Source organism: Phragmites australis, chromosome 7, assembly GCF_958298935.1.
Source record: "Phragmites australis chromosome 7, lpPhrAust1.1, whole genome shotgun sequence".
NCBI lineage: Eukaryota > Viridiplantae > Streptophyta > Magnoliopsida > Poales > Poaceae > Phragmites > Phragmites australis.
In genome coordinates this window covers 34,537,594-34,554,257 of record NC_084927.1, presented here as the reverse complement: position 1 = coordinate 34,554,257, position 16,664 = coordinate 34,537,594, and the positions used below count along the sequence as shown (strand labels likewise).

General features: G+C 41.9%; 2 protein-coding genes across 2 annotated transcripts; both read right to left on the bottom strand.

Moving 5' to 3' along the window:
- Positions 1–2,234: 2,234 nt before the first annotated feature.
- Positions 2,235–7,574, bottom strand: LOC133924971 (gamma-aminobutyrate transaminase 1, mitochondrial). The gene is made up of 19 exons (XM_062370736.1): positions 7,306–7,574; positions 6,388–6,518; positions 6,172–6,256; positions 5,944–6,016; positions 5,732–5,829; positions 5,506–5,598; positions 5,006–5,079; positions 4,778–4,816; positions 4,561–4,649; positions 4,385–4,461; positions 4,221–4,295; positions 3,925–3,972; positions 3,746–3,829; positions 3,572–3,659; positions 3,388–3,466; positions 3,201–3,291; positions 3,035–3,113; positions 2,675–2,790; positions 2,235–2,589 (listed from the first exon to the last, which is right to left on the bottom strand). The coding sequence occupies exons 1-19, from the start codon at positions 7,345–7,347 to the stop codon at positions 2,515–2,517; spliced, it is 1,536 nt and encodes a 511-aa protein (XP_062226720.1). The 5' UTR covers positions 7,348–7,574; the 3' UTR covers positions 2,235–2,514.
- A 1,234-nt stretch (positions 7,575–8,808) lies between these two features.
- Positions 8,809–11,924, bottom strand: LOC133925613 (MADS-box protein ZMM17-like). Its single transcript, XM_062371480.1, has 7 exons — positions 11,535–11,924; positions 10,945–11,161; positions 10,343–10,412; positions 10,081–10,263; positions 9,919–9,988; positions 9,580–9,773; positions 8,809–9,046 (listed from the first exon to the last, which is right to left on the bottom strand). The coding sequence occupies exons 1-7, from the start codon at positions 11,704–11,706 to the stop codon at positions 8,963–8,965; spliced, it is 990 nt and encodes a 329-aa protein (XP_062227464.1). The 5' UTR covers positions 11,707–11,924; the 3' UTR covers positions 8,809–8,962.
- Positions 11,925–16,664: the final 4,740 nt, after the last annotated feature.

Genomic DNA, 16,664 nt, shown 5'->3' with positions numbered 1-16,664 from the left:
AGTTAAAACTGATCAGAGCAATGTCCAAATACTGAATTACTCCAAGTGACAGTGTTACACGTGATATGTAACTCATCAGATCGATCATTGCCTGCTTTAGTCTGTTGTTTGCCATTACTGATAGCAATTTATTCAGAATCTCTGCTACTGTTCTCCTCTTGTAATCTTGCGACCTCCAGATCTGAAACTCTTGGAACACCACGTGTGCTGCCTATTGATGCTGTTGCATCTCGGGATCATGCAGGCTAAAATGGTTCGAATCGTACGCAGCTTTTGGCAAATTCTTGGAGGCAAGGGTGTAAAGCTGCGACCGCAAGTGACTTGGTCCATGTGGACATGCATCGATGCATGTTCTGCAACCTGAAGCACGGAGAAACGGAGGCCGATGCAAGATTATGACACGCTGATTTTCCATCCATAAACACACTTTCTAACCGATCAAATTAGTATGTTTTGTCGTAATGAACCAGGAGTATCATATATTAGTTGGTTTTGGGTCGTCTTTACGTGAAGAAAAGCATGCAGGTCGGCCTTTTTCCAGGTGGTCTGAATCTCTGAATTCGCCTGCCGTTTCGTTCAACCTCGTCAGAAAAGTTTCTGGTAAACCATTTCACTCGTCCAGCATCAGCTTGGCTGAATTTGACAGCCTCCAAACTATGGCCGGCGGCTAGGCTCCAGACCGGTTCCGTCAAGGTGTCCAAACGCCTTTCCCTTCTTTTCCTACTGCCTATCTTGTCAACGACCGGTCTAGGTACACCGCTGAAGAGAGAAATGCTCAGCCGCCCATACACATATCTTTGTCGTGTCGTCGTCTCTGTCAAGGTTCAGCTTGAAATAGGTAAAGATTGTGGGCAACTGACGCAACTCCACGGGAAAAATAATTGCGAGGTTTCATCAAGGCCCGTTTGGAACACGAGAATTCGACGTGGAAAACTAAATTGCTTAACGTAAAATCTTCGTAAAGCGAATTGCCTGCGAAATTCCATGTTCCAAACAGAGCATGAACTGTGTTGGCCGTAGTAGGTGAGAGTCGCCTATCTGCTGTTTAGGCTGTTACGAAATCAAAGAAATCACCATTATCTGTTGAGAATAGATGTTTTCCTAACAAATAAAACGAATATTCATTGTGTATATATGTTCATTAAGTTAATAAAAGAACATTAGTATCCCATTCTAACAGACGGAGCGACGATTCATTGTATTAATATGTCCATCAAATTAATAAAAGAACATCGATTTGCATTCATTCGACTCTACTGTCTCGACCGTACTCTAATACAGGCCAAGAGGCGGCCGGTTCTTTAACTACAGGCACCGAAAGGCGGACCGGACTGTCCATTTCCATGCTGACGTGGCCGCGACTCCTTTTTCAGGGCCCGCCGCCACCGCCCACCGGGCTTTCCAGCCGTGACTGTCCTGCGCGGGGCCCACTTTGCTGGCCCAGCTGACTAGCTGCGCACGTCTTCGCCCTCCGACGACGTGCGCGCCCAGCTCGCCGGTGGAACAGGGCCCTCCCGTGCACTGCGGGGAATAATTCCGTTCCGTCGCCGCTTGGTCCGCATCTCTGATCTCCGATGAATGCTGGGACCCGTCGGATTCCGCAAGAGACAGTTCTTCGCGCGGGGGCCCGCCGACATGCGGGCCCACCTAAAGAACCCGAAAGCAACCCTTGACTGCCTACCATTTCAGCTCACCGATGAACCAGCTTTGCCACACTTTGTAAGGGCGCGTTTAGTTCCTCAAAGTTCTAGAGCTGCATCCGATAAGTAGAAGCAATCCGGGCAGTAATATTGGTTGAAAATAAAAATATATTAGTTGTTTGTATCTGTCTGGATAGATTAAGCTAAAATTCTATTTAATTAACTGAATCTGAGACCGCATAAACGGATGTAAGAGTTAAGATTATAATTGATTATTTGTATGAAAAAATTTTATGACACTGATAGATTGAACCCACTTACATGAGCAGATATAGACTGCATCTACCGAGCTAGGATGACACCAGATGTTTGCATCCACCAGGCCATGTTGAAACAGTAGATACAGACAATTAAACATATTTCTTTGATATTATACACATTCACCCAACCACGCTAGGAGAGATTCAGATAACCAAACACACCCTTAACGTATAGTTGAAACATATAAATTCCACATAGGGAAAAAACATTCCTTCATATTTTATATGAAATTATTTTTTCCTGCCAAAAACTGAGAATGCTATGTTCCAGAAATTGCCCAACTGTGTCTACCTCCAATTATTTCCAGAAAATGCAGCGAGGGAAACTTAAGAAATCGTCCTCACCAGAGACAATATATATCTCTGTCCTGTAACAGTTGCCAATCACCATGCATTGCTTGGTGAAAGAAGAACAGCTGTTTTGCACATCAAGAACATTGCTCGTTCCAGTACATTATTGCCATGTAACAGCAATGAATTATTCTTCTGTACATCAGTCGAGATCATCGCCGCCGACATTATCATCATCATCGTTGCGAGAGATGGTATATTGGCTAATTCTTCTTGGATTTCAGCTCTGCAACCCTCTCCTCTGTGGCCTTCAGGGCTTCTCCATATATGCTCACCAGCTGAAAAAACATAGTTATGAGTAAAGGTCAATATCACTGGATTATTTGATAGGACAGTGGTGGTACTGTGGATCTCTGATCTTACTTCGTCGACTTCACCAGGTGTCAAGATCAGTGTTGGTGACATCATGATGGTGTCGCCAGCAACCCTAACCAGCATGCCACGCTTCTGGCACTCCTCTCCAAATATTGCACCAACTCCTGAAAAGCATCATCCGACATCACAGACCTACTTTGAGGCAGATTCAGGTCGCGCTTTGGTTCCAAGATGATGACTTCTCTAGGTATCTTGGAATATGACGGGTGGCTCCAACTTTTTTAGGATGGTAAAGCTAGCATAATTCTTCAGGTTATAGTTCAAAATAATGATTTTTAAAGTAGTCAAAACCATAATTTTAGAAGTTGATTTAATTGTACTACATGTAAACATGTAACTGTTACTTACCCCATTCAACAGGGAATGGATCATTTGGTGATTTGTTGTCCGTGAATTCGGTTCCCAGTATCATGCCTAAACCGCGTATCTGCAGTACATGAGAACAGTAGTTATGTATTTCAACAAGAGAAGAACCTCTGGGTACGTTTGGCAATTCAGAAATAGAGATGCATACCTCCCCAATAATTGGACTTTCTGCAAACGCCCTAATTCCGTCCTGAAACTTTGGAGCAATTTGCCTGACATGACCAGGAATATCCCTTTCCCTAATGCAATTTTTGCAAAGGATTAATCAGGAACAAGAAAATAAAGAACTCAAATAGGCGCAGAGACACTGTGATGTTACAAAAAGTGCAGCATACCGATAAATTTTCAGAGCTTCTATGGCCACAGCACAGGCAACTGGATGACCAGAGTACGTAAATCCATGAGCAAATGAACCTGTAACAGAAGGCAACATCTCAGCACATGCGATGTTTCAGGAAAACTCACTACATGTCAATGCAGAAACAATAGACTTGAGCTCACATAATCGCATTAACTTACCGAGCTTATTGCTCTGTGAATGAATCACATCTGATATTTCTGGGCTAACAAGAATTGCTCCAATGGGTACATAGGCATTTGAAAGAGCCTGTTACAGTGAAATTGGCATGACTTGCTCTACATCAGATAAGCACTGTATGATGTACGGTGGTACACTGGTACTGAAAAACTCACCTTGGCCAATGAAACTAGATCCGGCTTGATGTTATACATATCGGATCCAAACATAGTTCCCAACCTTCCAAATGCAGTAATGACCTAGAATGAACTATAGTCAACAATATCTGCACAAATAAATTCTCTTCTTCTTTTTCTAGACATTGTTCGATTTCATGGGAAAGAGTGTTAAATACCTCATCTGCTATGAAAAGGATGTCATACTTCTTTACCACTGCTTGGACCTGTTGATAGAGAACAAAATGACGTAAGATAAGCAATCAGAATAAGAATTCAAGTCTTTGGGGCGGACCTTCACATGATACACCAACTCTAATAGTTGACGAGCAACAGTATTTTTGTGGAATCACTACAATGAAATGATGGAAGTAAAAGGGAAGAGGTAAAGAGATATAGGTGAACGAAGAAACTATACACTTTCAGGAAAGTTCCAGTTTGTTCATATAGGAGTTATCAAAATATTGGAAATAACCTTCTCAAAATAGGTCTTTGGAGGAGGGATGACACCACCAGCACCCATCACAGGCTCAGCAATGAAAGCAGCAATCTGGACAAATAAAAAGATAGTACATAAGGAAAGTAGTACGCTATGGACCTATTGACAGCATAGAAGCTTTAGTGATAAGAAAACTTTACTGTTTCTGGTCCTTCTTTGAGAATAAGATTCTCCAAGTTGTTGGCAAGTCTAGTTGCAAATTCTTCTTCTGTCTCACCTGTTTCTCACCAAATAATTTATTAGCAATATGGGGGGCTGATTGTACAGCAATTTTTCTTTCTGGAATTCATCTAGCAAAATTTTAAAGCAATAGTACCAGGAAGATGGAATCGCCAGTAGTGAGGGCAGTCTGTGTGCAGAACAAAAGGTGCTGGTAGATCAAACTTCTGGTGCAGGGCAGGAAGACTAAAAGATAGTTGCAATTAGAAAATTATTAATATTAAAATGAGACAGACGGTGATATCCATTTAAGATCTATCTATGAGTGCTCTTAGGCATGGTATAAAGATGCATTTCTGTAGGACTGTACTCACCCAGTTAGGCTCGCTGATATCAATGTTGACCCGTGGTATCTGCATCAAGTGTAACATGCAGTAAGAATTACATCTCAAATGCCTCCAGGTTTCATAGAACTAAACAACTAGACATCAGAGATACTGCAATGTTGAGCTGGAACGGACATTATGCCAACTGTTTACTGAAGAAGCACAACAAGACATCTTGGTTTGAATAATAAAAGTTGATAATGGTACAAAGCTTACGCTTTTGATCGTGCAATAAATTTCTTCTTGTGTGGCCTGCCCAATGCATTGTTATAATACCATACTAGTTTGACCTGAAAATATAAGTGTCACCAATGAACATGTCAGAAACAACGCCATGAGTAGATCAATACAGGGGGGGGGGGGGAGAAAAACACATTAACAGACCAGAACAAAAAACCTCAAGTGCTTGCCAATTAGCTAGATATATTTCACTAATAAGAAAACTAGAGGAGCAATGGCCGTCTCTCAGAAAACGATGATTGATGAACCAACTACCATTTACTAGTAACGAGAGAGAGCACAAACATCTTTAGCGATGTGTAAAGACCACATAAAGTCACAATTCCATCTAGTTTTTATGTTCAAGAGCTTTTAAGATCAGTGGCTCGGGCAACAGTCACTATTTAAGCAGTTTCAGTTATTTGCAGTATCACCATTGATAGAATGACAGGGTACTGTAAACTGCAGAAAATGGTTGGTGCTGTAAACAGCCACACCTGAGAGTCATTTGCTTCTGAACCACTATTTGTGAAGAACACTTTTCCCATTTCCCTTGCAGTGAACATGTTCAGAATATCCTCTGCAAGATCCTGAAAGTAGCAGCAAAGCTCCAATTGTCAGTATTTGGAAATTTAGCAAGTGATTTTTCACAAAACTAGGATAGCCGCCACTGATTTCAAATATGAATGAACCAATGTTTTATGAAAGATTCAGAACATGTACCAATGAAGGTTTGGTTGTACGGTTCCAAAAGGAGTGGTAGAAGGGTAACTTGTTTAATTGCTCAGTTGCAGCTTTGACTAGTCGAGGCTCGCTACCACCTGAAGGCATTACGAACAGCTGATGGAGAAGTAATAGAAGCAGGCTCTAATATCACTAAAGCCGCAGAAATAAATGGTGGTACATTGTCACAAAAGATCGTGCTCTGTACATACCTAAAGCTGTACACCATAGTCCTGCAAGAGAATCTAGGTACTTATTTCCGTTGATATCATAAACATAAGAACCCTGCATATACAAGTAATAAGTTAGACTGAGAAATATAGTTCACCGCTATGAGATAAAATACAAAATAGTCAGCATTCTAAACTTACTTTTCCAGAATTCAATACTACATTTCAAGAGATGTAAACCAAAATAATGCTAAAGTTTGGAGTCACAACCTCAGATCTCTCAATAATCAGCGGATGCAAATCATTGCTCTGCCAGCCAGCTGTGAATGGAGCCAACATGCCATGCCCCTTAAACCTAGAAAGATCACACATTGTATGTCAGTAATAGTACTAGATATCTACTGTAACACAACTCTGCATACAACACAGTGCATGTAACAGAAAAAAAACTGTGCTACACTTCCAGACGAGAAAATAATTGCCTACCCATTTTCTTCAGTTGAGTCAGATTGGGGAGGTGGTACTGAACTAAAATGTCTGAATGATGCATCTGGCAAACTATCTGCATGCCCTTGCAAACTTCCAGTTCTAGTTACATACTTTACTAAGTTGCTTGCCTGTGAATGAGGAGGAAAAAAGGATCACATGTGAGCTGTGACAATGGCAAATCTCGCAGGTGATGTCTAAAGTAAGAACGGCGCCAAGTAGTCGAATATTCATGTCAAAGGATCTCAAGCCATTCACTGTATAGCACTGAACAAAACCATCACACTTTCAACATGAAAATCAAATACAAGAATGACAGACCCCAAACACAAGGAGCCAACTTTTCAACCGATCGAATGATGATATCACATACAAGCTGTAATAAATACTAAGCGACGAACGGAAAAGGTAATGGAAAAGAACCAGGTACAGTAAACTCACGTGTAATCGCAAGCATAAAGGGAAAAAAAGGTTCAGTAAACGTACTTGAAGACAATAATCTACTTCTTTCGCTTAAAAGAAATCTACTTCTTTCTCCCAAACTGAAAAACAGGTGTTTCTTCTCCTCTCAAGGCCGCGAGTTAAATGGAGACTCTAAAACACAGAAGTTCGTAAAATATAATCCGGTAACTCGACTGCTAGCTCCGACCAGTTGCGATTTCCGACAGGAAAATCGTACAATTATCATAATTTGCAGAACATGAGAAGCAGCATAATTCAGGCCGACAGAAGGGCTTCTCTTTTTAAATCAAACAGGCATATTATCCAACTCGAACCAATCAAAATCCCCACTTTTTTTAAACGATGAATGCCAAGATTCCTACAAAACATATTCGCCGTTTGAAATTCTGCCTAATACACGCAAGAAAAGATTTCGCCTTTTTGCATCTACTAGGACGGAGGCACAGGAATCGTCACCTGGGCGGAGGCATTGGATCGGAGCAGGCGGCGCGCAATCATCTTTCCCCGAGACGGACGGACGCCGGCCTCACGAGGTCTTGGAGGAACAGCGCGAGAAGTGAGGGGGGCGGAGACTTGTGCACAGGAAGGAGAGCGGAGTTGCGGAGGGAGACGTGGCCAATTTTGGCAAGAAACCTCTTCCCCTGCTCCACTTGTGACGGCAAATCAAACGAAGAAGGGGGAGAGAGAAAAAAGGGTAAGCGTATGGTATATTATACTTGTGACGTATGGAATCTCTCTGTCTCCGGTCTCAATCGGGTCATGTTTGAATTACCATTATTTAATTGGATTTATTGGGAAAATGATGGGTAATTGAGCGTGACGCCGTGACCCTCCTCCATTCCGAATAAGTCATGATGCAGAGTTCTCTTGCTTGCAGATGATGTAACCGGCCGCACGGCGAGGACAGCCCCGTGACTGTCGATGACAATGCCGGCAGGTGGCTGGTTGAGGGGGGGGGGGGCTGCTAGGGGAGGTGGTCACTGGAGCATGGAAGCGGACAGGCACGGTGGAGATGGTGGTGCGACGGGGAATGCCCGATCGGCCGCCGGCGTTTTGTTAGGTGCGCAGCCCTTTTCTTGTCTTGGCACGCATCTTGAGAACGTTGAGGCACATGGCTGCGTCACGAGGGGATGAGGAGGACATAGCCGCCAGTCTTCACGAGGGACGAAGGGGACGTAGCAGGATATCTGTGTCTATTTTTTTAAAAATTGAATATTTTAAATTAAAGTTGGAATTTAATATTCGTGTTGGATTGAGTTATATTTTATGTGTCTAATTTTTTTTCAGTAACTATATCTACTTAACAATGGTGTCCGTACGTCTTCATCAACGGTCGATCGGCCTTCCTGCCGCGCCATCGACGGTGGCGTGGCGAAGGCGGCGTGCGTACAGCGGCACCGCGTGATGACGGACCAGTTAGCGGCTGCACCTGGCCCTGGCCTCCATCGACGGCGTACAATTTCAGCTGCCGGCCGGCTCGCAAAATTGCAACTCGTCGCCGTGCTCGGTGGTCGGGGAGCGGATGCCGACCATGAACAATCCCATCCCATCCCATCCCTCCAACCTGCTCTCCCTCGTGATCTCGTCGTGCACGCGGCATCACATATCTCCGTAGAAAATGAACGCAGGTGAAGTGCAGCACCGGTTAAGCAGTAATTTCTTTTTTTTAAACGAGGTTAAGCAGTAATTTCATAAAACACGCAAGACGCCTAAGTAAAAGTCAGCAATTAACTGAGTGCAACTTGACAAAGGACTCAAGCCAAACATATATAGAAGTAGTTCTTGAAAGCACGCAAGCAGGTGATTCGATTACTACGGTCAAACATAGGGAGCAATGCGATAACACACAGGTGCACTAAACTTTTTTCAGCCGGGGCTAGACTGAAGCTGTAGAAGTAGAACAGGTCCGGAAGAGAAGAGGCTGTGGAAGCTGCTCAGTTGCGCCCATGGTGTCCCGCCGTCTCCCGCGGAATCTGCGGATGTCCACACACCAAAAAGTCAGATAATTCAGTTTCATGACTGACCAACCAACACATTCCAATTCCAAGCAGGCATGGCATCTTCAGAGGTTCAACAGTTGAGTAAGAGCTGCACACAGCCGACAGATAGCGCCTCACCACAGCCGACGAAGGTAGCCCTGGAGGCTGGCATCCTGCAGGTTGGGCTGCAGCGGCTGGAGATTGAACTCGTGCAGCTGTAAACATGGTTAAATGGGTCATTTGGGCCGGCTCGGCACGGACCCGACTCGGCACGGTCCGGCTACGGCCCAGCCCGAACAGCTCATCTACTGTAACCGGCTGTACCGTGTCGGTCCGCGTGCATCTCCTCGGTCCACGGCATGATTTCGACCCGGCGGCACGGTCGGCTCGAAGGACCGAAATAGATAAAAAAAAATATAGAAAAAAAAAATATATATAATAAAAAATATATAGAAAAGAATATATAGAAAATAGATAAAAAATAGCTATAAAATTAAAAAACATATATAAATAGAAAATAATCAGGTATATGCGTGTCGGACCGGATCATGCCAGGTCATGCTCGTGCCGGGCCGTCGTGCCGCGCGCTCGGCCCAGGCACAGCGTTTGGCCTCGTGTCGTGCCGGCCCAGGCACGGCCCGTGGTCTCGTACCGTGCTAGCCCGGTTCATCTCGAATCGGTTCGTGCCTACAGTACCGTGCCTCGAATCGACCTAATAGGCACGATTCATTTAGACATCTTTATGCAGCTGGGACGACAGCTGCAGCGCCGTCATGGACGACTCTGCGTCCTGGCCGTGGAGCTGGCTGCTGCCACCCACATCCCACCACGGGAACAGCTTCGGATTCGCCATCTCGGCCGCCTGGGTCTGCTGCCTCAGCTCGCCGGGTTGTTTTTCATGGACACAACCAAGTTCAGAAGAAGATAAATTGGAACAGAGATTCACTTAGGAGAATGTCGATATGTCAGTCTTACTTACCATGAGGCACAGATAGTCGTTTTCCTCCTCCAAAATGTGCATTTCCTATTGGAATTCGGAACCAAAAAAACTCTGTCACGGTTTAGTTCTGTTGAAAGGATGTGTACATACAGATGGAAGAACACGGAATTGAGCGTACCCTGTGACGCATGTAACGGAGCTGCTGGTCAAAAAGCTCTTCCTGCAAGAAACAAGGGTGTTAGCATTAGCACCGAGGAGCTAGTCTCAAAGAGTTTTGTAGCATAAAAGAACCTGCAACTATTGCATCAAAACTGTCGACTTGCTACTTGTTACCTTACGGAGGCGAACTTTGTCCTGCGAGAACTCAATCTGCTGTTCAAGGTTACCTAGATCTTGCAAATTCAGTGAAGCCAGGTCCTCGCCCGTATACTGTCTCATGATGATCCTAAGCATGTTCCTCTCATCCTTCATCTTTGTCATCTCATGGATGATTTTCTTTATGGAAAAAGGAAGATTATTAGGTTACATCAATGGAAAAAAGAAATAGCATCTTGGTTTAAAAGAATCGGCATACCTGCTGGATGTCCATCTCCTCGAAACGGGTGCTAGGGGCTTTCAGGTATCGATCGAAGATGTTTGCTATTCTACAACCGAAAAGACACAATAATGTATGATATAAGAACGTTTAACTGGAGGTAGAACTCCTGATGGCACTCGATTATGAAGGATGTCTTTACTGAAACTAAATAATCAGGACATGGTACCAATCTTATGCCACTTAGTTGATCATCGTCACTTTATCTTTGCAGACTTCAAATGGTCTATACTTAGTAAAAAGGTTGCATGTTGTATGCTAAGTTATTGTAGTAGGCAGAAATCCATACAAATCAGTTCAACTGCTCACAAAATTGTGGTGTCATTACTAAAATCTTACTGCAGAATAAGCTGAATCTTGTATATTATAAGAAAACATGTCCAACAAAAAAATTTAAAACAATGTATATACAATTTGTAAAATTGCAAGATGCTAAAACAAGCTTAAGAAATTTCTATCACAAGATCTGTACCTTCGAAATTTGACAAGACAAAGCAACATAATGATAGCTACATATCTGAAAGTTCTACTTGCCCTCAAAACGAAAATGAACAAACAATGATCAATACAAAGGGATAGACGATAAATGAAATGGAAATGAATGTTTGCACATCTTGCCACTGCCAGAGAATATAATAACTACAATTTGCGCATCGCAAAGAATGGCTAGCTCTTTTGCCTTCTTGAGCAGCCCCGTCCGACTCTTGGAGAAGGTAACTTGGCGGTTTGTTGGATTCTCAATCTTCTTAAGCTCTATTTTTCCCCGCCCCATTGGTCCAGTCAGGTGCTTCTTTTCTCCTATTCAATACCAAAGATCAACCGTGATAAGAATCAAATAAAGATTTCAAATGCATGAGAAGAGATGAAAGCAAATGGATTCAAACAATCAAAATCATGAGAGATGAAACCAAATGGTTTCAGATGCAGGATAGGATGGAAAGTATGCATACAGGCACAAATGCTAGAAGGAAAGTATGCATACAGGCACAAATGCAGGAAGAACTTGTAGTGCTCATAAGTTATAACAGTTGGCCCGCAAAAATCAAACTTTCATGAAGAGGTCGAAAATCAACACATACAGACTACATCATTTGCTAGACATGTTCTTGTGCTAAGTTACAGAATGAGAGCATTTGAGAAAATGAGAGAAGTTCATGGAGGAGTTACACACCTGTATCTGCTTCTTCAGAGAGAAAGAGAGAATTTTGTAGAGGAGTGGTATCACATGTATCTGCTTCTTCAGAAGATAGCGAGGGAAGCAAAGGGGTTTGGTCACCTTTATAATGTACAAAACAGACTTTTAGCCTGGCATGTACTCTACAGATTTCTCTCAGACAAATCATCACATGCAACAGTATGTGCTTAGACAATTCAGATAAATGACTCAAATACAGGCTAGTAATGCATTCTGATGGAGTATGTGTTTGGTTTTTTGTGTGTATCAGAGATGGCACCAGAAGACTGAAAATGGTAATGCTGAAAGCCACAGTCGACCTTGCTGTGGACTGGTAACTGCCCCTTACGTAGCATAGCAGGTGACGAGCTTGCAACCAGGCTTCCTCTCTAAGATGGCAAAGCTAGAATTGACCAAGACATGGAATCACTAGGACCAATAATGCTTTCCATTTTCCATAGGTAGCTTCTGGTCCACACTACACACCTATTGGATGTCAGGCGCAATTAAATACATGAGATATGTCAAGTATACCCTACCATCATTTGTATTTTGTACCAACCTAAGTCCCTGGGATTACCAGTTTTGCGTGTCAAAACATAACAAATGATCAACAGAGTTTCATCTGGAGAAAGAAATTTCATTGACTATATCATTGCAAAATGCACTTTCATAATAGAAGAGAAGATAAACATGGTAACTTTTGTTAATGAGGTTAGTAAATTCTAAGCGGAAAGTGTTGATTCATATATTCAAAATTCAATTAGAAATTTTGAACTGGTAGTATTAGGATAAGCACCGCTGAGAAGCTAGGTAGCGTTGGCTGCTAAAAAAGATGTTAAAGACTATTGGGGAGACAAGACTATGAGAAGGGAATTGAGAATTAGATTGATTTCTCTAGCTTCGGTTACAGAACGGTGTTGAGAGTCTCGATGAACCCATGACGCTCTTGCTTGGGCTCGAGATAACAAGCAGGCTGCGGCGGCGACGACTGGACAACCTTCTCCATCACCAAAAGGGGAGAAGACAAATTGATCATCTGTTGTTGCTAGGTTGCCGCCGGTGAAGGGGTTATTGTATTGGAGGGCGTGCCGCTTTGCAGCACGCCCAGCTAACTTGTAGTGCACAACAAAAACTTGTTAACCACCACTAACTGCGAGGACATGGTAGTCACCTGTGAGGACATGGCAGGCATTTGCTGTGATAAATCACAAATTTATTGTTGCACTACTACATAAAAACACATCACTGTCAGCTCCAAAACCCCTTACACTGTCAATTTTGGAACTTGCAGTTTCAATACATATGTTGTCCATATGTCGATTGTAAGAACAAGAAACAATTTTTCACCACCTAGCAGATACATTCCTACTTGATGTCAAGGGGCTTTATGCCTGGCTATACCTGTTAGACCGAGCATGGTTAAGCTGAGATTGTATAAGAAGAGCAATACGTTGGTAGAGAAGACGATGACTTGTGCACCGATATGCCGGCTGGAGAATACACCGATATGCTATCCGTCGGAGATACGTTGGTCGATTATGATCTAGGGGAGATGTTGGCCGATGCCGACGTTGATAATTTGGATCAGATGTTGCGCGATGGGGAGAAAAACTTCACCAATGAAAGAGAGTTTCAAAAGTTTCAGTGTATAATAGAGGACTGTAAAACAGCGTTGTTCTCAGGCTACAAGAAGGAGCACACAAAGTTGCGTACCGTGTCTTCACTGCTACAATTGAATGCAAGCAACGGGTAGTCTAATACAAGTTTCATAGAGTTTTTTGTTCTTGAAGAAATTACTTTCGAAGGAAAATATGCTGCCAGAAAACGCGTACTAGGCCAAACAGGTTGTGTGCTCATTAGGGTTGGAAGTGCAGAAAATACATGCATGTCCAAACGATTGCATATTGTTTCGCGGAGAGCATGCAGACTTAGAAGCATGTCTCGTCTTTGGTGCAGCATGGTACAAGCGTGACGATGATGATATCGATGGTGAAGGAAAGAAGAAAAGGCCTCACATCAAGGTGATATGGTATTTTCCTCTAATCCCCGTTTAGAGCGTTTATTCACGAACAAAAGGCATATCGAACTGATGCGATGGTACACCAATGAGCACAAGGATGATGGAATGCTGAGATACCCGTTGATTCTACACAGTGGAGAAACATTGATAGGAAATACAGTGAGCCCTTTGCAGAAGATGTGAGGAATATAAGATTTGGGTTGAGTACGGATGAGATGAATCCATTCGGCAACATAAACAATAGTTATAGTACTTGATCTGTGACTCTATGTATCTATAATCTTCCTCCTTGGTTGTGTATAAAGCGGAAGTACATTATGATACCGGTGCTGATATCAAGGATGAGGCAACCTGGCAACGATATCGATGTCTACCAGAAATCATTAATGAAAGATCTTATAATATTGTGGAATGATGGTGTGAAGGTATGTGATGCATACAAAAGAGAGAAGTTCACCCTATTCGCAATATTATTTGTAACAATTCAAGGTTGGCCAGCCCTTGGTAACCTATTAGGCAAGACTATCAAAGGTTATTGTGCATACGTGCATTGCTTGGATGAAACAGAGAGCTTATGGCTGAAGAACAATCGAAAAATAGTGTACCCAGGTCATTGTAAATTTCTTCATAAGGATCACCTGCACCGCAGTAATAGGAGAGTTTTTTATGGGAAAGTTGAGACTCGATCATCTTCTAAGCATCGTACCGGGAGACAGGTATATAAGATGGTAAAGGGACTTAGGGTTATCCTTGGAAAGGGACACGGAAATACATCGGTTCCGAAATATAATCTTAGTGCTCCTATGTTCAAAAAGGACTATTTTTTATGACTTAGCTTATTGGCCAGATTTGGTGGTTCGATACGCAATCAATGTCATGTACATTGAGAAGAACATGTGTGATAGCTTGATTGGTACGTTACTAGACATACTTGACAAAACAAAGGATACACTCCAAGCACAAAATAACCTGAAACATTTGAAACTCAGACATGATCTAAATCCCGAAGATATGCAAGAAGACGGCAAATATCTCGGTCCGCTAGCTATAGTCTGAGCAAGGCAGAGAAAATTACAATGTGCAAGTGCTTGCATGGAACCAAAATTCCATCCGATTACTCCGCCAACATAAAGAGACTAGTAAACATGAGATATTTGAAATTAACTGGCATAAAGTCTCATGATTGTCATGTGATGATGATATTGATGCTTTCAATTATAATTAGAGGTATTCTGTCGTCGAAGGTCCGAAATCCAAATCATAAAGTTGTGTTCATTCTTCAATGTGATATCACAGAAAGCCATCAATCCGACCAAGCTAGATAAGCTGCAGGAAGATGTGATCGAGACTCTATCATAGTTTGAGGCATGTTTTCCTCTATCATTTTTTATATCATGGTGCATCTTATTGTTCACATTGTGGAAGACATACAGATTCTTGGCCCTATGTTTCTGCATTAGATGCACCATTTCGAGAGGTTCATGAGAGTTTTGAAAAAATATGTTCATAATCGAAATCGGCTAAAAGGCCGCATGGCCAAAGGCTGGGTAAACGAGGAGGTCATTGATTACTGCGTTGACTACAAGAATCTCAAATAGATTGGTGTGTCTGTATCTCGCCATGAGATAAGGCTACATGGGAAAGGGATGATAGGTGCAAACTCATTCCGCACTAATGACCTTGTTTCATTCACGCGAGCACATTTCGTAGTTCGATAACAATCAGTTGTAGTAGACCCGTATGCCGAAGAACATCAGAAGATGCTACGAACCAAATACCCAGGGAAGTCTGATGTTTGGATCACGCGAGAGCACCGAGATTATTCTGGTGTCTGGTTACGTAGACATGTGATGGATAAGTAGATAGAGTGTGCTTAGTTGAATGTGTTGACTCACGGACCGTCAACTACAGGTCTCACATTCCAAGGATGTGATATAAATAGCTATACATTTTATACGAGAGCTCAGGATAATAAGAGCGCCAACTAAAATAGCGGCATCTGTATAGATGCCTACGTCTGCAATAGAAATAGGGAGACCTACTATGAATTTATAGAGAAGATCCAAGAGCTCGACTATGTAGTGTTAAAGTTTTCTCTTTTCCGGTGCCAATAGGTCAGAATTCCAAAGGACATGAAGATCGATAAGTACATTATAACTACAGTGGACCAAAAACTCGTTGGATATAGCGAAAAACCATTCATACTAGCGGATGATGTTATTCAAGTCTTCTATGTAAAATATTCAGATCTGGCTAACAAGGAGGAGTGTCACATGGTTCTTCAAGTAAAAAGAAGAATTGTTAGAGTGGAGAATGTTGTTGATGAGGACAACATATGTATTGAGACTGTGTATTTGACTTGTGCACCGTGCCAGATACCCGAAAATACTCCACGCTGATCTTGTACTCTGCGCTTTATCGTACATCCATTTTCTGTCCTTCTACAATTATATCATTATTGTAAATCCAAATTCATATCATCTAGAAGATTTTACAATCGCTAACAAATAAATTATCTCTTCATCTCCCACCAGCAATTAGCCCGAGTTGGAGGAGCTGTCTTTTGTATGCTTTCGCGTCCGCTTCTAATGAGTGTTTGTTGGTGCCATCTCTAAAAAAATTCATTATTATTCAACCCTTATGTACGAATAATTAAGTAAAAATATAATTGGAGCTTGCTACATACCTATATATCATGGTTAACTTTTCTAATTAATTAAAAATCAATCATAAATATGCTCATACCTAAAGTTTCTATATTAGAGCTTACTAATTAATTAAAATATAAAAAATATAATTGGAGCTTGCTATATACCTTAATATCTTGGCTAAATTTTCTAATTCATTAAAAATAAAAAAATGCTCATGACTAAAGTTTCTATATTGGAGTTTGTTAATTAATTAAAATATAAAAAATATAATTGAAGCTTGCTATATACCTTAATTTTATGGCTAATTTTTCTAATTCATTAAAAATCAAAAATAAATATGCTCATACATATAGCTAATGTAAATCAATAATAAAGACACTTTTCACCATAAGCTAATTGAAGCTTACATATCATAAATGAGGTATAATTGTATCTACATTATCTTCAAACATC

Coding starts and splice junctions, on each gene's coding strand:
- LOC133924971 (XM_062370736.1), bottom strand. CDS start 7,347: ATGATTGCGCGCCGCCTGCTCCGATCCAATGCCTCCGCCCAG. Junction 6,257..6,387: donor GACTCAACTGAAGAAAATGG/GTAGGCAATTAT, acceptor TGATCTTTCTAG/GTTTAAGGGGCATGGCATGT. Junction 3,830..3,924: donor TCCTTTTCATAGCAGATGAG/GTATTTAACACT, acceptor AGTTCATTCTAG/GTCATTACTGCATTTGGAAG.
- LOC133925613 (XM_062371480.1), bottom strand. CDS start 11,706: ATGATTTGTCTGAGAGAAATCTGTAGAGTACATGCCAGGCTAAAAGTC. Junction 11,162..11,534: donor CTCTGAAGAAGCAGATACAG/GTGTGTAACTCC, acceptor GGTATTGAATAG/GAGAAAAGAAGCACCTGACT. Junction 9,989..10,080: donor TAACAAGTAGCAAGTCGACA/GTTTTGATGCAA, acceptor TGTTTCTTGCAG/GAAGAGCTTTTTGACCAGCA.